The sequence below is a fragment of the Oncorhynchus masou genome, chromosome 11 (assembly GCF_036934945.1).
Source record: "Oncorhynchus masou masou isolate Uvic2021 chromosome 11, UVic_Omas_1.1, whole genome shotgun sequence".
Classification (NCBI taxonomy): Eukaryota; Metazoa; Chordata; class Actinopteri; order Salmoniformes; family Salmonidae; genus Oncorhynchus; species Oncorhynchus masou.
This window is the reverse complement of record NC_088222.1, coordinates 49,488,973-49,516,882: the sequence shown is the minus strand read 5'-3', so window position 1 is coordinate 49,516,882 and position 27,910 is coordinate 49,488,973. Positions and strand designations below refer to the sequence as shown.

The 27,910-nt window shown below is 42.5% G+C and overlaps 1 protein-coding gene across 6 annotated transcripts; it reads right to left on the bottom strand.

Moving 5' to 3' along the window:
- Positions 1 to 24,437, bottom strand: LOC135548793 (cytoplasmic polyadenylation element-binding protein 4-like). Of its 6 annotated transcripts, none has more exons than XR_010456893.1 (11): positions 24,013 to 24,432; positions 22,012 to 23,166; positions 15,530 to 15,620; positions 9,828 to 9,851; positions 7,032 to 7,202; positions 6,277 to 6,366; positions 5,892 to 6,010; positions 5,517 to 5,631; positions 5,008 to 5,189; positions 1,506 to 3,954; positions 1 to 1,354 (listed from the first exon to the last, which is right to left on the bottom strand). XR_010456893.1 is itself a non-coding variant. In XM_064978713.1 (11 exons), the coding sequence occupies exons 3-11, from the start codon at positions 23,119 to 23,121 to the stop codon at positions 3,727 to 3,729; spliced, it is 2,130 nt and encodes a 709-aa protein (XP_064834785.1). In that variant the 5' UTR covers positions 23,122 to 23,166; positions 24,013 to 24,084; positions 24,375 to 24,437; the 3' UTR covers positions 1 to 3,726. The 6 variants fall into 6 exon arrangements, 5 of the variants coding, with proteins under 5 accessions (XP_064834785.1, XP_064834786.1, XP_064834787.1 ...); XM_064978713.1 differs by having other exon boundaries at positions 1 to 3,954; positions 24,013 to 24,084; positions 24,375 to 24,437; XM_064978714.1 differs by having other exon boundaries at positions 1 to 3,954; positions 24,028 to 24,084; positions 24,375 to 24,434.
- Positions 24,438 to 27,910: the final 3,473 nt, after the last annotated feature.

The following is a 27,910-nucleotide window of genomic DNA, read 5'->3' as shown; positions in this document are numbered from 1 at the left end:
TTATTGTCACAGTTAAGTTTTATTCATTCAACATTTCACATTACAAATATTTAAAAGTTATGCATACTGTTATAAATAGTTGGCTGCAAACAATTAAATAACATTAGATCTCTTTTTCATTTCACTAGCACTTTTACAGACCAACTCCTAGAAATATGGACATTTTGTATTACATAACTTAATTTGAAAGGTAAATACAAAAATAGTAACTTATAAAGTGAAATGACAATAAAAATTATGGTGATATCTTAAGTAAAAAAAAAATATTAATAAATACAACCTTCCCATACACAGTTAAAAACTATTGACATTTTGCCATTAAGTAACATCATTAACAGACCAATATTTAAATATTTATTTCCTTCAGAAAATGTGAACCATATATTGTGGAGCACAATATAGCAATTAGTAAAAACTAGACACTAACATATTAAAAGCTTCACCTCAAAAATATAACAAAAATCTGATCAAAATTATAAAAAATTATACATTCCAATTAAAAATATACCAATAAACAGCTAAATACATTATTGACCTAATAATTACAATGCAACCAATCACAGTAGCTTGAAATAAACAAATTAAGCAAATGAGCACAAAACCTTTAAATGTTTTAAAAAATAACTTCAATTATTTATATTAGTACAAATAGTTTGATTTCTTTTTCTTTTCTTTTTTACAAACACCAGCATGAAAAGGATTACAATAACAGTAGAAAATGACTGTGAAAAACATATTAACATCTTCTTTAAATGTCTGCAATTAAAAACGGCATTAAAGAATTACATTGCAAAGTCTTATTCTGGAAAAAAGTTCAAAAAAAGTATTGCACATAACAACTCGAAGTTAACTTGCAACATTTACCACATTCAAGTCTTAATGTTCCCCTTCCTCCAACTAGGTTGATTTGCCTCAACAGACAGTGGAGATGAGTTATCAAGTCTTTTCAACAGTGTCCTAAAAGATGCTCAAGTCTTGCACTGCTAAAATATATTTTAGAGTTAGTTTTTTTCTTATTTTCTTGTATATTTTTGTGCATCCTGCAGAGGTCTGAGTATGGGGAAGGCAAAGAGATGAACACATGGGAGGGGAGTGAGGTGTGGGGGTGTCCTTAATAAATTAAAAGTTGTGAAACATCTGGTGCACTACAACAATTAATTTCAATAGCTAATTCATGTACTTCTTTTTTTTATCATGCATGCTAAGGATTATAATAGGAGCTAGTTGGCAAGTTCAAGAATATACATTTTCCAATGTTAAAATATCTAAACACCAAACATCCATTCTTGTGATACGAGATTCAGCCTAATTATGAACCATCATTTGCATTGTCCTTATAATTGTTACAGTCCAGCTATGGAGAGAGGAAACCAAAAACAATAGAAGTTACCATTTTCCAACTTGGGTAGCCATTTTTTTAAACATTCATTTTAAATGACAACGTTTTCTCACCATGCTGTTAAGATCAGATTTTTGTGAAACATTTAGTGTATGAGATCTAATACCTTAAGCAATACACTTTCATCATTCCTCTGCAGTTTTGAAGTCGCATCAACACAAGTGTGCACTTAGTTGTAAAGATTCCTCAGCACTGAAATGTATAATAAAAAGCATAATTGAAAATAATATATTGAAATCACTCAACTTTTTTCTTTAAATTAAAATTTCCATATATGCAGATCTCTCAGTAACAAAAGTACAAAAGCTACCTTTCACAATGTGAAAAATTGAGGTATTGCAAAAAGGACTTTTCCCATTTGTGAAAAAATGTGCCTAAAATGACTGTTGAAAAAAATGTTTAGAAAAGTAGTGCATAATAAATGTTTATATGTGCATGACAAAATAATTTAGCTAGAAAACACTGTACCAAAAATCAGCAGGCCATGTATAAAATAATCTTTTTCTCATTAACAGCAAATTCTTCAAAAAGGGTTTTTAACTTCTAAAATGTTCACCCACCACACCCAAGCTAAATTCATGGTGCAGAACTGGTGCATTAGCACACCATCAAGCCAACACAAGGATACGTATTTCACTAGTGTATTAAGTTATATTTTAGCACTTACTCCCTGACATATTTAACGCTAGTAGATTCAGATACTGTATGACTATATTAACCAGACCAACTGTGAGTCTTTGTTTAGCTTTTTGTGTTACATTTCCAAACCTTTTGCAGATCTATCCAAGTTACACAACTGCCTAGCAAGAAGCTTCTCCATTTTGACCTTTGGAAATGAGCGGATTGACTGGTGAAAAGGCCTGGGTGCTTGTAAGCTCAATAAATCCAGTTGTTTTCACTAATGTTTTCCTGGATTTTGGCTGCACTGTTATCTATTCAAGGCCAATCTTTGGTTTACTGGTGTCCATCTGGTCTTCTTAAGGAAAGGGTAGAAATTATATAAAAACGAGAATGAAAACTCTTTAAAAAAAAGAAAAAGAAAAAATGAGCTAGTATTACTCACTACTGCACAGCCGTCTTTGCTTCCCTAAAGAGTCTAGGTATAAACTCTTTATTGCAGTCTTGAGTGAAAGAACTGCATGTGGGAGTATCTTCATTTATGCTTAAAACACTGGCTGAGTTAGCTCGGCTGGCACAGGAAAAGAGGTCTGCTGTTCTAGCTATATCAATGCCTCTAGGGGTAAATGTGTGTTGATGACAACCCCCAACTTTTCTAATTAATTTCTCTTTTCTTTTTAAGGGGGGTAAAAACAAAATAGGATTGTGGATAAAGGCTTGGGAGATTTGCACACCTGCATTAATAATAATAAATGGAAAAAAACAAAAAACAGGGCTTTCTGCTTACATGCAGCCCTGATGAGAACCTAGACCCTAGCCCCTCCTCCTCTCCGAGCTAGCAAGACCACAGACACAGAGAGGGGGGTTCACTTATTATCCCGACACCGGCCAGCACTCAGGGCCTCTGGGACCTCCAACGCCATACATTCCTCAATAAGATGCTCTGTTCATTCTTACTACAACCCTGGTTGGATTACAAAAATAAGGAAGTGACAAAGCAGTGTCTAGAAAAGTGAGCCGTTTCCCTTTGATTGGGATCCTAAGGGAAAGGTGGAGACCAGCTTCTTTTCTTTAACTTATTCGGCACATTAGCAGCTAAGCTTGAGGTATTAGTTTTTGCATGTCAAAATGGAGATCAAACTCAAACGCCTGTTGTGAAATCGATCTTGTCAAGTAACATCAAATATTAGCATGGTCTTAAACATTATTTCAAACATTTGATCTGTAGTCGTTTCTTTTTCCAACCAATTGAGATTAAGCTTTGGTTAAACTACTGGGATTTTATACTGAATCATCTGCACTCTAAAGTAAATAAATAAGTGCACTGTTCTTTAGCGACACCTTTCATATTCACATTTGCTCTGAACTACAACTGAACATACTGCTTTAAAATTCATGGTCAATGACACGCCAAATTGGATAGCAGAGTGACAATTGAAAGCCCTTTGTTTTTTCAAATGTCTATATGCACTAATAAAATATAAAATCAACTGAAGTAAAGAAAATAATGGGATTTAAACATTTTCTTTTCCTTCCTTGACATATCGGGATATAATTCCAGTTTCTCATCTTTAAAATAAATATGAATTTAAAATTAAACATTTTTTTCAAATTAGAGCTAAAAAGTAACCAGCAACTGAAAAGTGCATTTATTTGTACAATGATTTGCGACTCCAACTCCCCCCTCTGCCTCTTACTCTGTGTGTCAGTCAGTTCCAGCGGAAGGAGATGTGCCTAGGCCGGTCCCCTCCTTCCTTTACCAGTGGCTTGTGGAACTCCCGGCCGGCGCGTGAGTGAATGGCCGCCCAGCAGTATTCACAGTAATACTGAAGACAGGTGACATTGGCGCAGAAGAAGGGGGCAAACTTGCCCCCACACCGGGTTCCCTGACACTCATCACACAGCTGGTCGTCCAGGACGTATGGCTTCACTTCCACCTGTAGAGAGAGATAGAGGAGAGAACTATCTGTCAGACACCCACTAGAGAATAAAGGATTCATTACATTAATGTACACTACATCATCCATTAGTGAGGTCAGGCACTGATGTTGGGCGATGAGGCCTGGCACTCAGTTCCAACTCATCCACAACGATCTCAACAACTCAATTCTGTATGGACATCCCCAAACTGTTGCCACAAAGTTAGAAGCACAGAATCGACTAGAATGTAATTGTATGCAGTGGCGTTAAGATTCCCTTCACTGGGCCTAGCCCCAGACAATTATTCCTCCTCCCCCAAACATTACAGTTGGCACAATGCATACGAGCAGGTAGCGTTCCCCTGGCATCCGCCAAATCCAGATTCGTCCGTTGGGATTGCCAGATGGTGAAGCATGATTCATCACTCCAGAGAACGCATTTCCACTGCTCCAGAGTCCAAAGTTGAAAGTCACCGAGGTCTTCAGTAAGGCCATTCTACTGACAATGTTTGTTTACGGAGACCGCATTGCTGTGTGTTCGATTTAATACACATGTCAGCAATGGCTGTTGCTGAAATAGCCAAATCCACTCATTTGAAGGGTGTCCACATATGTTTGTATATTGCTATATAGTGCATCTTCAAAGATTTAACACACAACACATAATTGTACTGACAATTACGCACGTCATCCTTTTTACAAAAACTTTTTATCTACAAAAATTCTCAAGTCACTACAGAAAGAGAGACATGTTGGCTTGGCACATACTAATGTGTGAACAATTATTCCAGTGTGACCGAGTGAAATAGCCAAATTCTTCTGCAGGTGGCAGCTGGTTAAAGGTACTTTAAAGGCATTTGTTTTCCGTCCTCGTACACCCCAGTCAAAATGCCAACAAATATTTTGCTTTAATCTTTTAAAACCAGAACAATAAAGAACAATTTGTCCTTTTAAAAGACAGGAAACAGAGCCTATTATCTGTTTTGTACAACATTTCTGTCCTTCCGCATACTTGTGTGTGTAATGCTGCATTTTCCTAAGAGAGAAAAAAAAAAAAAAGTCTTCACCAACCCGTTTATCGATTTCTCCATGCTGCAGTTGGACAAAACGAGCGCTGATAGCAGCAATGTAGCTCTGCTGATTAGAGAAGGCGACCCGTCCTGCTCCCTTGGGGTACTTGAGCTCGGGGTCTGTGTCGATACCGGCGTAGCACACCCCTCCATACAGCCTGTCCATGATCATTGCTAGCTCCACTGTGAAAGGAGGGAAACACAGACAGGTTACGAAAGGGTTCAAATGCAGCACAGTTCCAGGATCTAGCCTCAGATTCAATGTGACATTCCGAACTTGGCCATAATATTCCAAATAGCTGTACGAAAGTCCTCCCATTACACACATGCTGATGTGATGAAATGCAACACTCATCTAACCGGTTTTTAATATACCATAGAGGAGCTAGGGCTGCATCCCAAATTCCCTATGGACCGCCTAGTCAAAAGAAGTGCACTATATGGTGCCATTTGGGACACAGCCCAGGACTAAAGTGCCAATGGGAGTGTGGACTAGGGTCAATAGGTTACCTGCACGGAGAGGGCGTGGCACCCCACCCACAAATATGGTCTTCCTGGGGTCCAGAGGCTGGGAGCCGTCCATCACAAAGTCACTGTCGTTCAGGTTCCAGGGGCGGATCTGGACCTGTTGCACACATACACAGGGAGACGTATGTATCACAGCATGATACGTCTTAAAGTTTGTCATGTCTACCATGTTACGCCAATTTCACAAAGAAGGTAGCTGCTTGATTATTCACTGGGTCAGCCACTAATCGAATGGGCTCACTAAATAATAAATGAAGCAGTAAAACGCTGCTGTGGCGCATCTTGATAGCTTTCACAATAGCATAAGAGAAGGGGAGAGAAGATAATAGCAGATGGGTGATGGGGCAATCCGCTCACCGGCTTGTCTTTGATGGTGGGGCTGGACACACACAGGTAGAGCTTGCCGTCCTCTTCAATACAGGCCTCAATCAGGGCCTGCACAGAGCTCTCATCCTGGAACAGCAGGAAGGCATAACCTACAGAGCAAACAGAGGACAAGGTCACTCAAACCACCTACACGGAACAATGTCACAGAGATTACTAGAGGACTTCTACCGTTTCATTCTCAGTCTGCTGCTGGAAATGACTGTCAATGGTAAGACCGCTCTGCTCACGAGTTTGTTTTAATATTTCAGACTATTTAGGCCTCAATAGTAAATTCTGATAGTACATTTTGATGGCAATGCTGTATGTGGCTGACGATAAGGGCAGTAGCAGTAGGTTGACTTAAAACGCGACTCACCTTTCGGGGGAAAGTAAGATTTGCTCTCTGCCTTGTGAGGCCAGTCCACAAAGAGGTGTCCAAAGCGACGGAAACTAGCCGTTATCTCATCTAAAAGGCGAAAAAGAAAAACATTCAACTATTGCTTCAGTGGTTATACTGTGATATGGTGCATGTGTGTAATATCAGATGCCTGTTCTTAGTGGTGTAGACTACAGGGATATATGTGAGTCCCTATTACGTTGGGTGTAGATTGTAACAGTAAACAAGGAGAATAAAGCAGAGCAGATGGTAGCATCAAGAAAACAAGCAGGGCCTCAGCTGTTCTCTAGTCCCCTGCCAGCAACACCAATCTGACACGAGATGTCCTCCACTCCTTATTCTAAAAAAAATACACAGATAATGTACTACAACTATGCCTACTTAAGAGCCAAAACCCTCAGGAAGCAATAAGAACCGGGCAGAAACTGAACAAAATAACACAAGATGTTGTGTTATGCAGTGAGAAAAATGACAAGAGGCTTTCACTACGCAGCGCTGCTCTTACGGCAGAAATTGGTCACAAAGGGAGAACATTTTCAACATCCGTCGTGTAACCCTAGACTACAGCCCATGAAGACATGTACATTCTAGACCTCCACCCAATCAACCAGGTGTCCAGTCCAGTATCATCCTTGTGTTCACAGTTCATTGCCTCCACCTACGTCAGCAGTATTCAGTGAAGCCGTTTCTATATTTAAATAAATTATAACATTTAAAATCAAATTGAAGGTTACCTTCATCAATATCAGGGGGGAGACCGCCAACGAAGACCTTGCGTGAGTAGCGCTCCACTCGCTCCCCATTCTGGTGGGGGAAGCAGTGGGGTGAGCCTAGGCCAGGCAGGCTCTGCTCGCCACGCTCGTCGTCAGGGAAACCATCCTCCATGGGGAACAGGGAAGAATGGACTGAGGAGAGGATCACAGACAACGCAGTCAGACAATAACAGAGGATAGCCTGACTAAACACAACTGATACAACAAAAAGATCAATACTCATTGGGTTTATTTCCTAGGTGTATCATCAACCTGAGTTGAGTGGAGGGGGTATCATTGCATGGTTAGGTATGGTCTAGCAATTTTAGCTACAACCGCGTGCCCATTTTACAGTAGTTCATCTGACATGAATCATTGAGTGCCAGAAACAATGCTACAGTAAGGCCCTGCTGATCTGCGTTAACAGGGACTGAGGCAGGGATACTAATCAATCTCCCGCTCTCCACATCCGTCCCCAGCACAGAACTACACCAGCCACCCCTCCCCCATTTCAGCTCAAAACACAGTCCACACACCCACATGAGCGCCTGCAGCCAAGCCCATGGCAGCAGCAGGGGCCGGGCAAGCCTAAAATATCGTTCCGGCCGGGTGTCCTGGAGCCACCCCAGCCTTATTCCTTACCAAGTGACGGAAACCAGAGCTGAGCAGCTTTACGTGAGAGAGTTAGCCCCGAGTCTGTACACTGTGTGTATTGTGTCAAAATCGAATCAAATTTTATTGGTCACACACATATTTAGCAGATGTTATTGCGGGTGTAGCAAAATGCTTGTGTTCCTAGCGCTGACAGTGAAGTAGTATCAAACAATTCACACAACAAAGTAAAATAATGTAATATAAAAATACAAAGTTCGGATACACCTACTCATTCAAGGGTTTCTTTATTTTAACTACTTTCTAAATTGTAGAATAGTGAAGACATCAAAACTATGAAATAACATATGGGATCATGCAGTAACCAGAAATGCACATTCTTAGCACTCTCTCAACCGGCTTAGTGAGGTAGTCACCTGGAATGCATGTCAATTAACAGTTGTGCCTTGTTAAAAGTTAAATTCCTTCTTAATGCATTTGAGCCAATCAGTTGTGTTGTGACAAGGTAGGGGTGGTATACAGAAGATGGACTTTTACCAAATAGGGTAAAAGTACATATGGCAAGAACAGCTCAAATAAGCAAAGAGAAACAGTCCATCATTACTTTAAGACATGAAGGTCAGTCAATGCTGAACATTAAGAACTTTGAAAGTTTATTCAAGTGCAGTTACAAAAAACCATCAAGCTGGCTCTCATGAGGACCACCACAGGAAAGGAAGATCCAGAGTTACCTCTACTGCAGAGGACACGTTCATTAGAATTACCAGCCTCAGAAATACAGCCTAAATAAACACTTCAGAGTTCAAGTTACAGACATCTCAATATCAACTGTTCCGAGGAGACTGCATGAATCAGGCCTTCATGGTCAAATTACTGCAAAGAAACCACTACTAAAGGACACCAATAAGAAGAAGAGTCTTGCTTGGGCCAAGAAACACGAGCAATGGACAATAGACTAGTGGAAATCGGTCTTTTGGTCTAATGAGTCCAAATTTGAGATTTTTGGTTCCAACCGTGTCTTTGTGAGACGCAGAGTAGGTGAATGGATGATCTCCACATGTGTGGTTCCCACCGTGAAGCATGGAGGAGGTGGTGTGATGGCGTGGGGGTGCTTTGCTGGTGACACTGTCAGTGTTTTATTTAGAATTCAAGGCACACTTAACCAGCATGGCTACCACAGCATTCTGCAGCGATACTCCATCCAGTCTGCTTTGCGCTTAGTGGGACTATCATCTTTTTTTCAACAGGACAATGACCCAACACACCTCCAGGTTGCGTAAGGGCTATTTGATCAAGGAAAGTGATTGAGTGCTGCATCAGATGACCTGGCCTCCACAATCACCCGATCTTAACCTAATTGAATTGGTTTGGAATGAGTTGGACCGCAGAGTGAAGGAAAAGCAGCCAACAAATGCTCAACATGTGGGAAATCATTCAAGACTGTTGGAAAAGCATTCCAGGTGAAGATGGTTCAGAGTATGCCAAGAGTGTGCAAGCTGTCAAGGCAAAAGGTGGCTACTTTGAACACTTTTTTTGGTTACTACAAGATTCCATAGGTGTTATTTCATAGGATGTCTCCACTATTATTCTACAATGTAAAAAAATACAAATAAAAACCCTTGAATGAGTAGGTTTGTCCAAACTTGAATGGTACTGTATAGACAATATGGACACTATATGGAAAGAATATGTAGTATACCTGAATACATGTGCACGTGAAGCAACAGTTAAATAGGATAAGGCCTTGACTAGAATACACATATGAAGTGGGTAAAACAGTATGTAAACAGTAAGTGACCAGTGTTCCATAGGGCAGCAGCCTCTAAGGTGCATGGTAGAGTAACTGGGTGGTAGCAGTCTAGTGACAGTGACTCAAGTACAGGGCACGCTACTGGGCGGGGGCCAGTAGCGTGCCCTGGTCACTGCTCGTGGTCACTGCTTGACGTGTGTATCTGTGTTTCTCGCTCTGTACACAAACAAATGTAATGCTGACAACCACAACACCACAGACCAACAGTGACGCACAACATCTACATGCAAACACATACTGCCCCCCTTCATAAACACTGAACATGGATGCAAAAGACAGGGTCTTTCTATGCCAGTTTTGAAGGTAAATCCAAACAAACATAAATCCACTTGAATAACCCAAAATAATGAATTTACCTCGTCTCCTCCCATAATTCCTTGCTGCATGTAAAAACAAGACAGGTGAAAGGGATGCATTGAACAGCAACAGTTTCATTGAAATGCTCATTCTTTCAGTCACAACACATGCCCTTCTCCTTTGCAGTCAAATCCTACACGTGATTAGTGCTGTATTGCCTCCTCAGTGCCCAGCAGTACATGGCAGACCGAGCCAGAGGATGCCCTTGTGTCATGAGGACCCACTCTCTTCCATGGGTCAGATGGCGAGCAGCTCTTCAGGAAGTCAGTGGAGGGTGGTTTTACACGCTCTCTGATACACGCGTGTGCATTCCACAGAGTAACTACCAGCAGGTGTGAACGCCTCTAAGACTAGTACTCTCTGAATAGTATCTATGCAGGACCACCATCTGTACAGTTTGATCACCGTCTGACCATATGACCGAGCGATATAGGCTAACACTGAGACTCAGGGAGAGACTCCATGGTGGATCACTGGGCTCTGTTGCACGTCGGCTTATGCATATCAAAATGCAGTTGAGGAAGCTGTATGTTATATTTTTTAAATGAACATGTCACTATCTTCAGGCAATAGGGTTTCATTCTCAAGTAAGAACACAAATGGGGAGCTTAGTTCTTTCATTGCATAGCTAGGCAAATTAGAGGTCTGGCTGAATGCAAATAGCATAGCCTCTGGCCCTTTGTGGCCTTATCACATGTAAAATATATAAAATAATATCTTGCCTATGCAATGAAAGAACTAAGCTCCCCATTTGTGTTCTTACTTGAGAATGAAACCCATTGCCTAGGGATGGTGACATGTTAATTTAAAAAATATAACATACAGCTTCCTCAACTGTATTTTGATATGCATAAGCCGAAGTGCAACTGACAGCCCAGTGATCCACCATGGAGTCTCTCCCTGAGTCTCAGAACATGATTTAAAAGCAGAAATTAGAATGACAAAGCTGTAAAACATTATCCTAAATATAAACCATCAACTTTGTGAATTCCACTGCTGTTTAATATGAGGGACACCGCATGAAATGTCCTTTATCACTAATGTTTAATAACACCCTTATTTTACTAAGTCAATATGTCTTTGTTGTAAATGTGTTGGCGCAAAACTTGTGGCAGTTGTGAAAAAGAGTCAATAGCTGGAAGAGTTGCAGAGTTAATAGAAAATAATGCCGTTGATGAGATGCTATTTCATTGATTAGGCTATTCTCTCTTGAACCATATGATCTATCTACTAGAAACTCATGGACAATGTGGTAGAATATCAAAAAATGAATACTATGACATTTTTGTTGTTGTACTACCCCTTTTTTCCCCCAATTTCGTGATATCAATTGGTAGTTACAGTCTTGTCCAATCGCTGCAACTCCCGTTACGGACTCGGGAGAGGCGAAGGTCGAGATCCTGCCAAACCGCACCGCTTCTTGACACACTGTTCACTCAACCCAGAAGCCAGCCGCACCAATGTGTCGGGGGAAAACACCGTCCAACTGGCAACCGTGTCAGCATGCATGCGCCCGGCCCACCACAGGAGTCGCTAGAGCGGGATAGGACATCTCGGATGAGCAAACCCTCCCCTACCCCGGACCAAATTGTGCGCCACCTTATGGTTCTCCAGGTCAGGCCGGGTGGCTGCGGATAGAACCCGGATCTGTTGGTGACGCCTCAAGCACTGCGATGCAGTGCCTTTAGACTGCTGCACCACTCGGGAGGCTTATGAATAAAATAAAAAATTAAGTTATTCTAGTAAAAATTACTTAAGTTACAATAAATGATCTGTTAATTACCAAAAAGATCCAAGATTGCAGTAGATTTGGTAAATTATTCACTATTCAATGAATCTGACATCCAGAGCAAAAAAAATAAAAATAGATTCAGTTCTGGGGGAGACGTGTTAGAAAAGATACTAGAATGAGGAGCGGTAGGGGAACGAGGCGCTCCACCCCCTATTTTTTTGGAAGTTACAGGCAAGTCTACGGGCCAAATGTCCCCATCCCATCCAAAATTGAAATGATGCTGCGAAATTGTGATTTGTTGTAATTACCAGTGCTATAAAAATCTACGCACCTGGTTGCAATCCATAGTCTGTTGACAGATGCTACAACACCAGTAATTCTATGTGTATCTGTCTACAAGAGATTGCTATTCAATAAATCCACATCAATCTTTTAAAGAACTAATGGCATAAGAATCGTCCACAGAGCAGCAAACCCACACTGGTGCCTCAAGAGCACGCCAAGCACAAACATGACTACAGACTATGTTAATATATGGCTTGTTTCACCCTTCATCCATCCATCCCTCCATCAGCATGGGTAAAGCCATCAGATCACTAGTGCTATAAAAAAAATTACATATCATTTATGGGCAAAGGACTATCTCCCCGTGGATGTGTGAATCCTAGGCGACCTAGTGAGAGGAAACAGAGTATAAATCATTAAGAGATTCAGTTACAAGCATACGCTGCAATACACAAACTGAGCCGTTACATTAGCCCACATTAGCCCACGTAGTCCGTCGCCCAGCCGCCTGCTCGCTGGCATCTCATACAATTTACACTGAGCCATTTGCGCACACCCTGTTCCTCCCATGACCTCCTGCCAAATGTACTTGAGTGTTGAACTGTGCCATGCTGGGATGCCTTGGTGAAGGGGATAATGAGAGGGAAAAAACTTGTAAAAGTAAAACCATTGTGACTGGTGTGGACCGGAGCCATGTATTTAGAGAGTTGGGCCATTGAGGTTTCAGCGTTGATGCATTTACATGACACTCAACATTCTATGGCAGCCATGTCAACACCCCATAAGCATTACATGGGGAATATTTAATGTCTAGAATTGGAACAATATTTCGCTTTGTTTGTTTGACCAACTCTATATACATGGCTCCTGTGTGGACCAGATGAGAGTGCCGTGATTGGAGAAATCCGTTCCGTCACACAAACTCTAAGCCCCTCCCCTCCCTCCACCTATTCAATCAAAGAGAGAGAACAGGCTGGTGGACAGGCTCAGCAGTCAATGGTGACACAGAGCCAACACACCATTTTGTAACTTCTCAGAGAACAGAGTGCTCTTTTTAGTCGCAGAGGACAATGCTGGAATCGATTCAAAGCCACTTCTACAGTCCATTTTTTCCCCTCTTTCCTTTTAAATCTGTTCTACAGAGGTCCACGTTTGACGGTCAGATCATTCTTTTCAATTAGGGATAGGCGGGCCGGGGCGCTGCTTTGGTACCCTTGGAGCTCACCCAAAGCGACCCAGTAAGGTCAGGACACAGCCGGAGTAGGGCCTGCATCTGTGTGGATCTTTCTAATGTAGAAACACATTGCCCTGGAGACAGTGGCAAGGAACTGCTGCTGCTCACAAGGCGAATAATGCATCATAATGATGTTTTTCTCTGCCTTCTGTAGCTGGCACGCAGCACTGGGAGCGTCATTCCAATAATCAGCAAAGGCACAAACTAGATTGGAGAACATCAGAGGCAAAGAGCCTGAAGTGATGAGCTGTTGTGTGACACAAAGTTGTGTGGTTTAACAGCTCAATACAGAGGTGTAAAAATGTATACATGCTACGGAAGAGATAAACATTAGAAACCCATGCCTAAGCTACTCCCTCTAACCAAGCCAGTCTGTCCTTTCTCAAACAAAACAAAGAGTAGCCTAGGTGTAAAGTAGATCGTCCTAACTGACTGACAACAGGAACGTTCCGGTTTGCAATGTTTGCGTCATAAACCAGACGGACAGACTATAGAGACCGTCCGCAAGCGTTTAATTTACATGCCCCAAAAAAATCTATTTTTTTAACTCTGCGAAATCAACAAACCCTTCACTAGCTGCAGCTATGAAAATACCTCCCGCACAACCAGCACCTAACCTTAAACACGACTTCTAAACGCACTTTACATCATTATAAACCGATTCAAAATCCAGACAGTTTTATTAGTGGTGGAGTCCCTTTCCTCCACGTCACAACATCTCCACCCTCCACATCCTGGATCAGCCTGACTAATCCTGAGGAAGCCTTGCATCATTGAGAGGGCCTGTCAGCACACCCAGCACATGTGCTCCATGGCTGGGCCAGGGAAAGAGGCACCTGTGGAGGTCCACTCCATCAGAGGTGCTGGCATTTATGGGTCAGTGTAGCTGCTGCTAACACCAGTCTGCTGCGCCACGTCATTGTACGTGTGCAGCCGCACAGTTCTAATGGACCTAAGTTGGGGAGCTGCTCAAAATCCACCTGCAACGACCTCAAATGGGGACTACAGGCAACTATGAAGGAAGAGTTGGGAAGGAAAACCTAGTCGTCAGTGATTATCTCTGCATGTCTGTTCCATTTGACATCACACCTGAAATTATGGGACTTTCGTACCTTATACAATGCAAAGTTGAGAGGTCTAGTGGGGACCGTGGCATTGCAACATAACGGTTTAATTAGAGGAAGGAATCGATGCAAACACGTTTGTTTTCCACTGTAAATTAGCATCTGCTGCTGATGGAGCTTACAAGCCTCTCTGACCTGGATCTGTGTGTGGTGTGTGAATGTGTATGGGTAAGTAGGCACCTGAGCTGAGCCATGAGAGAAACAACCACCCCCACTATTAACTCGGGGGGGGGGGGGTTGTATATCTAAAAATGACCATACTAATTGTTTCAAGTAAAACTACCAGATCTATTACTCATGGTGAACCTGGACAACTAAAATAAAATATAAGCCCCGATTAGGTTTATTTTTTTATATTTTTTTATCTAACTAGGCAACTAGTCTCCGGTGGTAGCTTAGGCTACTTTCATTCCAGTGAAACATTTAACAGCGCATTTGATTTAAAAAAATAACCTAGCAAATTGCAGTGGCTCTCACTCAATGAATAAAGCCTAATATTGCGAAAGCCATTTTAAGAACATTTGAATGCTGAAAGTGACAGATCAGGAATAGACTTCAATTTGCACCCTCTGTAGAATAGCCTAGAATGTTGAAGTGCGCATTGGCTCTAGTTGTATTAAAAAGATGCAGAAATCGCACCACCATTTCCTGGTTGCTCAAATTTGAATAGGTTGCCTAATTTCAGTTTGTGATAAAGCAGGCAGTCATTCTGTAGAGAATCATTGTACCATCTAAATCACTGAAATATAGTTTCCATAACCCAAAATAATGTATATTCAGCTGTTTGAAACTGGTGTACAAAACCAAAAGACAAAAAAAAATTGAGAAAAAAAAGCACAGAAATAGCACACTGACTTGCTTTCAACAGGAATGAAAGATTTAACTCAAATTTCTATGCGAATCTGGTCAAGTGTAGCTTTAATGGAATAGACTACAATGTTGTTGTTTTTTCAGCTCAGATTTACTCAAGTGGCAATGGCATACAACCCGGCATAGCTTATAAGCCTAGGGGTTTTATTTATTTATATAATTATTATGTACTTACCGGACCGAGGTCCCCGTACACGAATGTGTACCATTTGACGCCTACTGCACAATCATAAGTCCATTTGCAATCTCAGTAGAATAGCCTACATAAGCCTCCACGCCTTACTTCCTAGTCTACTCTAGGGCCACTGAAAGGAAAACTCAAAATCAGTTGTTTGACATGGCTGTCCTCGATGACCTTGCAGCAGATTTGGGAGGACAAAGGTTGTAAGATACGGCCGTTAACAGCAATTTTGTGACCGGACATGCGATCCTGGTGTTGTGCGATTGTCATCTTACCTTTCAGGGTATCTTGCTCAGCCCTCATGATGTCAATGAGAGAGTTCTCCAGGGAGTGCATGTTGAAGCCATCAAAGGATCTGGTGCGCTCCTGTGTAAAAGATAGATGAGAGTTCTGCTTTAGAGGGATGGAGCCGCCGCTGGTTAAATGTTACATTTGTTGGCCTATATTCGGAGTCCGACGCCATGAAATTTCCATTATGCTTTCATCACACACACACTTCATGCATGGAATACAGAATACTATGAATAAAGTAAATGCAATCGTGACCGTTTATTTTTTGTTATAATTATTTTATAGCTTTCTCTTACAGAAGTAAATCTGTATCTACACATTTTCATTGCCAGTATTATTCAGTACAGAATACAGGTCGTCGGCTCAAAACACGCTCACTGTGCACGCAGAGGAAGCTCAGGCAAGCAATGATTGAGATGAACTTTAAACACAAGACCATGAAAAAGGGCTGACACCGCGACCAAACTGGAAATGTTCAATTCTTTTAGTCAGTCGGGCACGACGTGGCAGTGCGATAGAGCGCTCATAACCTAAACCAAACACGCTCAAACCAGCAGTTCAACTTGTATACAAAAACAATATGGAGGCCTACTACTAAAACAAGGCAGCCTTTCACTCGCTGTCCTTGACTTGAAGGTTTTCAATGGACACTCAACAATTCCCATGACAATGGTAGTCACGACTAATTTCTAAGAATTACTTGAGCAGCAAGCAGGTTAAACCCCTCTACTGAATGGCATACCAGAGGCCAGCCAGGAATAACAAGACAAGTCCTACCTGTTGATAATGTGAGGCTTGTTGCGCAAGAGCTGGAAATGATTCACAGTAGCCTTCAACCCAGGCCAGACAAGATCTGGCTGTCATATGACAGGAGAAGCACTAGTATGAAGGCTCATGTGGTTTTCGGGACACGGTCACATCTCACATGTTATGGCATCATATACCAGGATTTCCACACAGGCCACATTTTAGGAATTTCAATACCGTTTAATGAAATAATCCATGCTTTGAATAAAACGTACATGACAGCCTATCACCTTCAGGTAAAATACACATCATGCTAGGTGGTGGGAATTGAAGCAGACGTTTAATGCTCCATGGCCACCATTTAAAGTGATAACATTAACAACCATGGCCTTGACAGGGACAACCAAACTATTACCAGCAGGCTGGTGCTCCAGTAGACCGTGGTTTACCAGAGATTAATACAAAAATACTCATTACAAATGAAATTCTCCACAAAATCTAGGTTCTAGTACAGTACTAAGTAACGAAATGCCATAAAGGTGTGACATTGTGCAAGATCCTGTAAAACCCTTCCGCCACCACGACGCACAAACATGGCTGCTGTTGTTGCTAAGCATCTGAATGGAATGGCAACCGTAGTGATTAACTATCTGTTCTGCCCTCCTTTCTCACGCACCTCCTCCCATCTGATGAACAGGCAGCAACACTCATCCCTGGAAGCTTAGAGGGCCCAGGCTACGTACTTAGGCGCACACAAACAGCCCTTAAGAGCACACATGGCATGGGCCAGCTGAACCTGCCTGGCCCTCAGTGTCTATCTCACAGCCTCAGAAGTTTGGTTAATCTCCAAGGTACACAGATAGAAAGGTGCGCGGGTCAGATAAGGCACTTCCTTAACAAGCTCAACAATAACCTTTGGAGAAGAGAAAAAAAAAATGTATAAAATAAGGCAGGCTTCAGGCGTCCGCATGCTTCCCGGCCGAAACTGTTTCAGAAGAGTTTCTTTAATATATAATGGAGACATTGACATTTTTGTTCGTTCTTTCTGCCGTTTGGGCAAACAAAATGTTCTCCCCGAAGCCAGCAGAAGTTCGGGAGCCGAAGTCCACACCCCTTCGTCTGATTATTGAACAATCCCTACCGTTGACCAAAGTCTTTGTTATCATTCAACGAGAGACGACTCGTATTCATGCAAATTTTTTCATTGAGAAATACTGCAGCAAACATCTTAGAAAACGAGCCGTTTTACATTCTAAGATCCCCTCTGCAAAAACTTTAAATGAATGACAGATTAGATTAATTTGGACTATTTTGAGGTAGTGTACTGGCAACGGCATCTCAAAATAACCAAACAGTACTATTGCCATTTTTTCCAAAAGAAGGTCTTAAGGGAGTATGCCAGCACACACTTCCAGTTCGCCTAACGAACTTTGGCTGGAACTTTGGCTTGCCGCCAGCCAAACTGAAGCATGACGACGCCTTTAGTCCACATAATAGGCGAGTTGCACATATACAGGAAAGTAATCAAAGAATTCCCCCGACCCCAACTATGAGGAAAAAAAGTTGCACCTTACAGAAACAAAATAATCTAGGGAAACAGTGAGGGAGAGACCAAACCGGTGTAACAAAGGAAACTGAAGGAGGCCAAACCAGTGTAACCCATTTGTATTATAATATCTCTCTCCAGGCAGAGAGCATGTGTCTGGGAGCTTGAAGCTAGGGCCAAACTAACCAACGTGAAGAACTGCTAAAATGGGCCTTGATGATACACCCTGAGCGGAATGATTAAGTATGGCATGCTAAGGGTGTTTCTGCTACAACATTAATCTACAATGTCACAGCTATACTAATGAAAAAGGGAATGGAACGGGGGGGAGGTAGGTAGGTATAAGGGGCCCAGCTTTGACACTTGATTTTTGTGTTGCTGGTCAGAGTATTTCAAAGCCTTGCACATTAAAACACCCTCAAGCCCATTAATCCAGCCTCAGAGCCTGGTTAGGGAGGCAGGGGGTGCAGACTGGTCCCACGGGGGACCCAGATCTACTTTGGTGATAAAGTAATTAATGAACAGCAACAGAGCCTAATCAGAGAAGGGGTGTTAAATGCCTGTGACACTTCTGACATTTATTTTCTCTATCGCTCTCATTTCTTTTATCTCACTCATTACAACACACAAGATGCTTCCTGTTTCAAAACGACATTCAAGGGTAGGAGAAGGGCGAATAGTACACAACACAATTATGCGCTACTCACTGATGGTTATTTCATTATTCCAGGGATATTTGCAGAATTTAACACCATAGGATCATTCCATAATTGTCTGATGTCCTAAAAATGTTAATAGCTGGAAGTGTTCTGGCCATAAACGAGGTGTTGAATTACAATGAATGAGGCTCGTTACTACACCAGTAGAACAAAATATTCAAACTGGAACTGCCCTCAGAACAGCAGTCAGTCACTCAGTCCACACGATCAAAAACATATTCCCATTAGTACACTTAACTGATACAGTTGTGATGTGAACAAGACATCCTGCCACATCGTGACCCAATGGACAGCAGACTAATTTGAATGTTCGTAATGCCTTATAGATTGTAAAAACACAAAGCAACAAGGTCTACTATAAACTAATGACTTACGGGTATTTCAGTCATACCTATTCAATCAGGATTTATGAATCTCTTTAAAATGAGGAAATATTAAATTCATTCAAGATTCAAAATGTTCAGTCTTGTATACAAGTACAATGCAATTCCCATCCAATAAGGTCCTTGTGCACAGCCCAAGGTCCCCATAATTATATTAGGGCATCAATGTATATTGCATGGTTCAATAAAATAAAAAAATGTATATGATAACCTCAATTCTGATTTGGAGCGGTTATACATTCAAGCAAATGTATGTCCTTCATTTAAAAACTAGCTAACCAAAATACCATAACCTACCTCCACTAACAACTTCCCACGTAGATTGCTAATGTGGCCCTTTGGGTGCCTGCCCAGCCCCAAATCCAAAAGGCATGTTACCGGGCAGCAGGCCCTGTTCCTCCCAGTCACGGAAGGCTGTAGAGCAGCTTACACAAGGCTAAGAGGAAGTTTGGGTTTTAGAAAGTGAAAAACCTGCTTTGCCTCAGTGCAGAGGGGCCTAATAACACAGCTCTAGTACCACACCCAAAGGTAGTATAGTAGGGACCAGGGCCCTTCACACAAAGTCTCCTATGTACAATCTTTGAAATAATATCATGAGATGATACTGGTGTGTATGTGTTCGTCCACGTTGTATAATATTATCATGACATCCCTCTCTGGGAGGCACAGTCACTAATCCTTGAAAGATGACACTGGACCAAGGCAACAGACGACTATTTGTCATGGGCACCTGCACCGAATAACAAAAGCTACTCTAATACAGAAACAAACAGAGTACAGTGGCCTAGCCAGCAAAACAAACAGCCTTCCTACAGTAGTCTAGGTCTCCCAGTACAGAACTGATCTGTGATCAGCAGCACAGCCCAAGGCCATCACAGGATGCACGTCACATCTAAATAAAAAGGAGGGGCCTTTTGTTTTTAGCACCATTGTCTCTTGACAAACCTTTTGTTGCCCGTTTTTGTTCTTCCGAGTGGGAGCAGCATCTCCCTTCTCTTATTTTCTCCCTAAGATGCTAGTTAGCCTAATCATGAACACCTCACCTGTGTCAGCTTGCATGGAACCCGTGCTCTCCTACCCCACCAGACAGCCTCTGCCTTCACACCAAACACAAGATATTCTAGGTGGAGACACAGGAGGCATATGGAAACCTACAGCGCCATTAAGCTTTGACTAAGAGATGGGCATCACATCACTTGTATCAATGTAACTATTTAAGTCCTTAAGGCATACACCTAAACAATTACTGAAGGCTACAAATAGACATCCAGTGTTGATTAACATAACCAAGGGTTTCTATGAAAATGTGCTGCTACAGTACGGTACCAAGGTATTTTTACACAATATTACTTGAGCAATGTAGCCTAAATGTGGTGTAAGCTTGATGGCTGTAGGTTACGCTAAAAAGGGAAATTGGTGACAGCCTATATGCTGCTGCAATCTATTATTTTAAAACAGGCAAGTGGTTAAAAATGAATAGGGAGTGAGCAAACGGGGGACAAAATAATTGCAAAAGGACACCGCAATCACCCACATGTTGCCTCTGTGATAAAATGGAAACTATGTGGAGCCATTTGGAAATGCCTGGCAGTCACAAGAGAAAGGCATGTGATCCATGGAAATGGACTTGTGTTCACCATCGCTGTCCACTTTAAGCTGAAAACATTGCTTGGTCAGGGACAGAGACAAACAGGAAACCTAGTTATTATGTAGTAATGTCCTTACTACAAAAATCTGTGTTTCGCCTAAATTAATTTAGTGGCGGTGACCGAGATGCGCTTTTAATTGGATAGTTGTTGGCTCAATAATTGGAAGTCTATGGGAACAGCTAGCATGTCATTGCGCTAACGCTAGTAGCAATGCATTCACCCCCACCAACCTTGCCACCACTGCTGAAATAAATCCTAGGGGAAACACTCAAAATAGAACACAACCATGAGAGTTAGCCTAGTGTGACTAAACATGATTGCACAGTAGAAATGGAATAAATCAACAGCACTTCCGAACAGCTAACCTTAGCCTACTATACTGCATTTAGATTCAAAACAGATCACTCAGTCCAGTCACACAAAAGTAGCCTGTCCTTTCTCTACTCAACGGTTGAATATAGAGACAGTTGCAGAGGGTTCAACTTCATTTCCAATGGATTTTAAGACCACAACTTCATTCTGACAGTCTCTATTCAACGCTCTGCATTCTGAACTGCCGATCAGGCCAACCTAACGTGTGAGAATATTCATCCTCTTGAAAAGACAAATATAAGTATTTACAGCCTGCGTCAGGAAGCTAAAACCCCCAATCTAACCCTCTACCCCCAATGCATTTAGAAGGCAGAGTGTCATAATCGAGCTAGCCTGAGCAACACGGTGACTCTAAACCAACAAGGGCACAGCACTGCTGTGTGATATAGTAACATAGTAGCTAGGCTATTAGCAATATGTAACATGGTCGGTATGGCATCATGGCTGATGAAGCACTTCTGGGGGGGAAGGAGATCCTCAAAGCCTTCAATCAGGCCTTCCAGCACATTTATATCAGCCCAACCCCCGCAACCACCTTCACCCCACAGACACCCTTGTGCTTGATCAATAAAATAACCTCCATGCCCTTTCCATCAATCCTATCAGTGTTCTCTACACATAACACTGTTGTCTAAGTCATCTTAATTGTGCGCTATCAAATTGCATTAATGAGACTGCATTATAAAGACGGCGTAGACCGGTAGTCTTGGGTTATTATTAGCCCTGTAATCTTAAAATCACTATTTCACAGGAAGATGGGTAATTGATGCTCCATCCATTTCTCTACTGCATGTTCTATGGATGAAGAAAAATATATCATAGCTTCTCTCTCATATACGTGGCACCCATCACTGCAGTGGCAAAGCTATGTTAGTCATAAGGGGCCTCTGGCAATTAAAGCATAGGACTAACATTAATATCGTGACAAATTCATCATATAATGGAGAGTAGGGCCTGTGGGTACATAAAATACAATTACTACTCGCTGAGTGGCTCTAAGTATGATCACAGAATTAAGAGGTATAAAAGCGGTGGGAATTATTCACTGACCTGGAAGGGGAAGATGTTCTCACTCCTGCTCACACTCTCGTCCATCCAGGACTTGGGGTTGAAGCCAGGGCTGGTGCGGGAGTACTTCTGCGACGGCACGTGGTTGTTGGGGAAGGTCTTCTTCAGCGGGGAGATTGAGTTCAGGGGAGTCATGCCTCCGTTGAGGCCTCGACGGTACTCACGCCCCTGGGAGCCTCCCCAGCCACCATAGCCCCCACCGGGGCTCCAGGAGGTGGAGGAGGGGGAGGGAGAAGGGCTTTGGTAGCTACCCCAAGGTGACGGGGGCTTATTCAGGTTATTGGACAAATGCGGCAACTGGCTAAAGGCAGCATTCCTATGGGGGAAGGGAGGAGGGTGGGGGCTGGCCGGGGACCTTCGGTGCTGTTGGTGCTGGTTGTGGGGATGCTGAAAGTGGGGGTGTGGGGGATGGTGCTGGGAGATGGGTCCAATCTGGGGAGAGAAGTTTCCCCCGAAGCCTGGGCTGACGTGGTGGGAGAAATTCTGGAACAGGAGGGGCCCATTGTTAGCAGAGGCAGCTGGGTTAAAGAAGCTGACATCCTCGTTGATGATGGTGGAGGGGGTCTGGGAAATAGCAGCTGACCAGTTGTTGAAGCCAGTCAGGGACGAGGAGGTACTGGACTGGCACGGAGTCCCAAGACCTGATGTCTCTTGGTAGTCGAAGCCTGTCAGTACTGGGGACTCGAGGCGCAGCTTCTCTTTTCCATTGCTACCCTCAGAGAGGCCGCCCTCCACCTTGTTCTCCTCTGACCTCGCCTTCTCTAACTCAGATACGATTCCAGACTCCGGGTGGCCAGGGGATAGTAGCTGTTTTTCTTGCGTTTCTTGCATTTCCTGTTGCTGGGCTTTGGGCTTTTCTGACCCAAGAATTTCATCTTGCATGCTGCTGTGGGCAGCTGTGGCTGAAAACAGCCAAGGTGACCCATTGTTACTGCCATTGCCAGCTGTGGTACTGTTTATAAAAGCACCAGGGCTTTGAGACGCATTCTGATGATGGTGTGGAGGTTGCAGATGTGGATGAATTCTAACTGGGAAAGCAGACTTGTTGCCAGTGTTATTTTGCACTAAGACTCCAAACCCGTAATCCCCCATTTGTTTTCCCACACACAATATCTGCTATCCCTTGATCTTCAGGTCCTAAAGAGAGGAGGGGGAAAAACAAAATACACCCGTTATTATTTAAATGTTTGTAAATGAGAATCAGGCTGATAGAGAAATCAGACAGGACATTGATAGCACTCTAGCTTTCTCATTTTCTACTGCTAATGTGATGATCCCTTATTGCTTGTCGAAAAGCAGTTAGCTAGTTATACTCAGCTAACGTCTGTCGAGAATAGCTGTCAATATAACAACCTTACTAACGAGACATGTTTCTCTGCCACATCAGTTCCCTGTAGTTAACTATTTTGTTTGCATGCTAGCTGTTTAGCTAGCAACATTTAACTAAAGGCTCATGACGTTGCCACAGTCAGCATATGCTACGCGCTAGCAGCTAGCCAATTTGCTAGCAACTCGGATAGCTAGCCTACCTAGCTAGTAAACGTTAGCCTGCTATTTCGGACAGTCGACAGTTGATCCAACATTTAAGGCCAACTAACTTAATAATAGCTAGCATTTTTGTCGATAACAGGCGCAATTAGCTTTCTAGTTGCAATATAATTATTCAAGAGTATTTGGAAAATGTATTTAGCTAGGTAAATTTAGAACGAAAACATGACAGACAAGCGACCTTGCGTGACAGCTGTCAAAGCCTATTCCCTGTGTGTGTGCTATTTGGACTCGACCCTTTATTAATTACATAAAACTTATGACGTAGCTAGCTAACGCGTTAGCAATCTCTTTATTTATATGGTTTCTGGTTGTTTTAGGCAAAATATGAAACGGTTATCATCAAGTCAATAGTCGTAGATGCTAGCTAGCTAACTTCTGAATAATCTGGCTAAAGCGACGCTGCAAACATCGATCATAAAATCCCCTTTTCACCTTTTTGGTCGCTACCTTTGATCCAAGCGATGACTCGATCCGTCCTGTAGTTAACCTGCAACCTCGATGTGTCTGATGAAATAACGAAAAGAAAGTTTATGACTCAAGCGATATGGTCCTTCTATGCCTTTCGCTCATACAGTAGCTATGGCTAAACAGCTTTTTTCTCTCTCTCTCTCCTGACGTGTCCTGCCTGATCAATGACACAACCCTCTCTGGAGAGCGCTAACCTTGACTGTATAAAAAATAATTACGTCATTGAATTAAATATATACAACTAATTCAATACTAGTTAAGTGTAGTGGCTTATTCGGTCGGTTTCATTGTTAAAATTATTTCAAATGTTCCTCTAGTCAACTAACTTGTTCTGCGTTTCTTCGCGGTAGCTCTACCTCTCCTCAGAACCGACCGTGGCCAAATGACAAGGTTCTCATCCGCAAGACACTTCCGGTTAGAGCTCTGCCCCCTCCTTAACGCCCTCCCGCGAATGGCTGAGAGCCCTCGCGTCAATTCGTGACACCACCCACACCTCGTGAGACAGCGTCGTGTAATTGGTCATACAAAAAGTAGCCTCACCCATTTTTTCCAAATAAGGCTCACATGCGAAAGATTTTGTCCGCCTTTTAAGGTCTTTAAACGTGATATGCATATTCTCTTCACGCCAAGTCTCCACCTTGTAGGGTTGAATCGTGAGAGATGAGATCCAGCTGAAATTGCATTCCATGCACGGTATCTTATGCAACCATGTCATGAGCCTCCTACAGAAAGATTGAAAAAGGTGAATGGGATGGATCCTGAGCAGAATTAAAGCATTGACCAGGCTGTAGTTATGATGATATAGTGACAGTCCTACCTTACTCGTAGATGCATACACTCAGGGTACAAAACATTAGGAACACCTGCTCTTTCCATGACACTGACCAGGTGAAAGTGATGATCCCTTATTGATGTCAACAGTTAAATCCACTTCAATCAGTGTAGATGAATGGGAGGAGACAGGTTAAAGAAGCCTTGAGACATGGATTGTGTCTGTGTGCCATTCAGAGGGTGAACGGGCAAGAGAAAATATTTAAGTGCTTTTGAACGGGGTATGGTAGTAGGTGCCAGGCGCACCGGTTTGAGTGTCAAGAACTGCAGCGCTGCTGGGTTTTTCACGCTCAACAGTTTCCCGTGTAAATCAAGAATGGTCCACCACCCAAAGGACATCCAGACATCTTGACACAACTGTGGGAAGCATTGGAGTCAACATGGGCCTGCGTCCCTGTGGAACGCTTCGACACCTTGTTGTCCAGTGGTCATCAGCCGGTCAATCTTCAAGGCATCCCTAATAGATCATCAAACTTTTCTGTAGAAAAGCCAATGATAAAGCCCTGTACACTGGGTAGGCGAAGTGTTCCTATTTTGGGACCATTTAATTTGTCTGAAAAGACAAACTCTGCCTACCTGGTGGACCGGGAGATCTGTGGCCAAATTGAGTGTGCCTACTGTGCCAATCAGACAGCTTAAAACACTGTGCCTACAGCTTCTACGACCCCTGCCACAGCAAAGTTTGATACTAGCCTACTTGAGATTTAATCGTTTTTAAACCATGACCAGAGTGGGACTGTCAAAGAATACAGCAAAGAGCTGCTGTTATTAGTTTAGGTTTTTATCCAACACTGTCAACACTGTTTTATTCATCACTATTACAAAAGATAAAAAGCGTGTCTCTCTATGGCCACACGCGTTGAATGAGTGAATGAATATCGAAGAATATTTGGCATCTTTCTAGGGGTGCGTTATTAAATTCAATTCAGTGATCTACTCCGATTTTAGAGCACTGTCATCTGTGTGTCAGAACGCAGAATAACTGAGGAATTTATGAACTCTCAACACCCTTTGAATACGGCCGGTGTCAGTAAATGTCGGCAAAAAAAAGAGAAATTAAATTGTTGCCAGTAGTACAGTTAGTCACCAATGCTCTGCATAACATGAAAACAGCCTAACCAGCTCTGCTAGGGCGAGTAAAATTGTCAGAGTGAGGTGTTCTCTCATATGTGTCTGGAAGTAGCTCTGAACGCTTCCAGAGCGAAACGCTCTGAATTTACGAGTGCACTTTGGCACTCCAGATTGAATTTATGAACACACCCTAGATCTCCAACCTGAAGATCACTGATGTCATGATTTTACCTCGTTTTCCCCTTCGAGTTCCCAGTTGTCTTGAAAGCACCATGACCAACAAAAAAGCTAATTGTTATCAAACTATTTCAATGTATCCTGAGCTGTGCCTTGCAAGTGCTACACCAACTGATCTATTATGTTATCAAAGCTCAAGTTTTGAAATATAGATATGGTCTGAGAAGAACGATATTGGCAGGCCAGGCATATAGCCAATGTGTTGTGATAATGTATTAGGCCTACAGCACAAACCTCATTCCTGCAGAACTGTTACATTTAAGATGTGTAAAAAAAAACATCTGAGCGGTAGATCTCGGCTTGAATTTTGACTGGGAAAGTGATCTTGACCCAGAAAAGGCAATACCCCGACGAATTGAGGCTTTTCTGAGGGCAATATTCAACATGGAAAAGAGAGCATGCTCTTCTGATCTTAGATATATTCACCATCAAACACTCACAGACAACCAGGATCGTGTGATGTGCCTTAAATGAGCATGCAGCCCTTTAACTGCAGGCCATAGGCATGGAAGCTTGGGATGCAAATATCTTCTTCAACTTCCTGAAATTCTTCCTATCTCTGTGGTTTTGAAAGGCAAGTTGGTGGTGATGGGGCAGATTGTGACAGCGAGGGAAAGGCCTGCTGTCTGTGGCAGGGGTGGTGGCACCTGCTTGCTCTCTTCTCTCCATTTTTGGGCATGCAGGATCAATCTCATTACCAGTGGGCTGTGAAATGATGGGTCAGGGAGCACCGAGAGAGAGCCTCCGCTCTGAACAGCTGTGTCACAGACAGAGATCTAATTAAACCAAGCTGCTACCTAGTCTTCTATTCTCTCACCCACTAATCAAGCTCTTCCTGCCTGATGATTTTCCTGGGCTGCTCGGGTCACAACTAACTGAAATTCTCTAATTTTCCTTTTCATGAAACTGTCCCATTTTATTTTTTAAAAGTGTGATTGTGGTGTCCTGGGGGTTCTACAGAGTGATTTAACCGCATGCTGGTGGTGGCCATGGCTACTAGAGCATAAGAGCCCATTTTAGAATGTTCCGTCTCATTTCTATTTAACCTCATACTTCACTCAGTGAGACATGTCCCTTCACCTGTTGATAACAGCTTTGACTGAATTGTATAATTGCAGCCAGTAGTTTTGAATGTAACGCTCACGAGCCAAAACGGGTCCCTGAAAATTGTGTACAACGTCGTTGTTCTTTATCCTCTATAGCATGTGCCCCCCAAAAAGACAACCTATGTGGGGTGTGTATGTTGGGCTCACCCCGCAACCTCATTGGACAATACTTTGCTGATCTGATCCCACTTTAATCTTGTAACCTCTTTGGACATCCTTCCACCTGCCAATCAACATTGTACATCAAGTTCGGTTGACAGCCAAATCAATCAACAGCTGCGGTGGTGCCCACATTGGATTACCCCATAACGTGGAATTTGTGTGTGAAAGTTTAGAAACACAAAAGGTGGATTACATGGAATTAGTTAATTTTGATGCATGGTTGACACAAAATAAAGCTAGGCTGATAGGATCTGAAATCAAACCAAAGTTTATTTGTCACGTGCGCCGAATACAACAGGTGTAGACCTTACAGTGAAATGCTTACTTACAAGCTCTAACCAACTGTGAAATGTCTAAAAGGAATTAGGTGAACAATAGGTAAGTAAAGAAATAAAAACAACAGTTAAAAGACAGTGAAAAATAACAGTAGTGAGGCTATACACAGGCACCGGTTA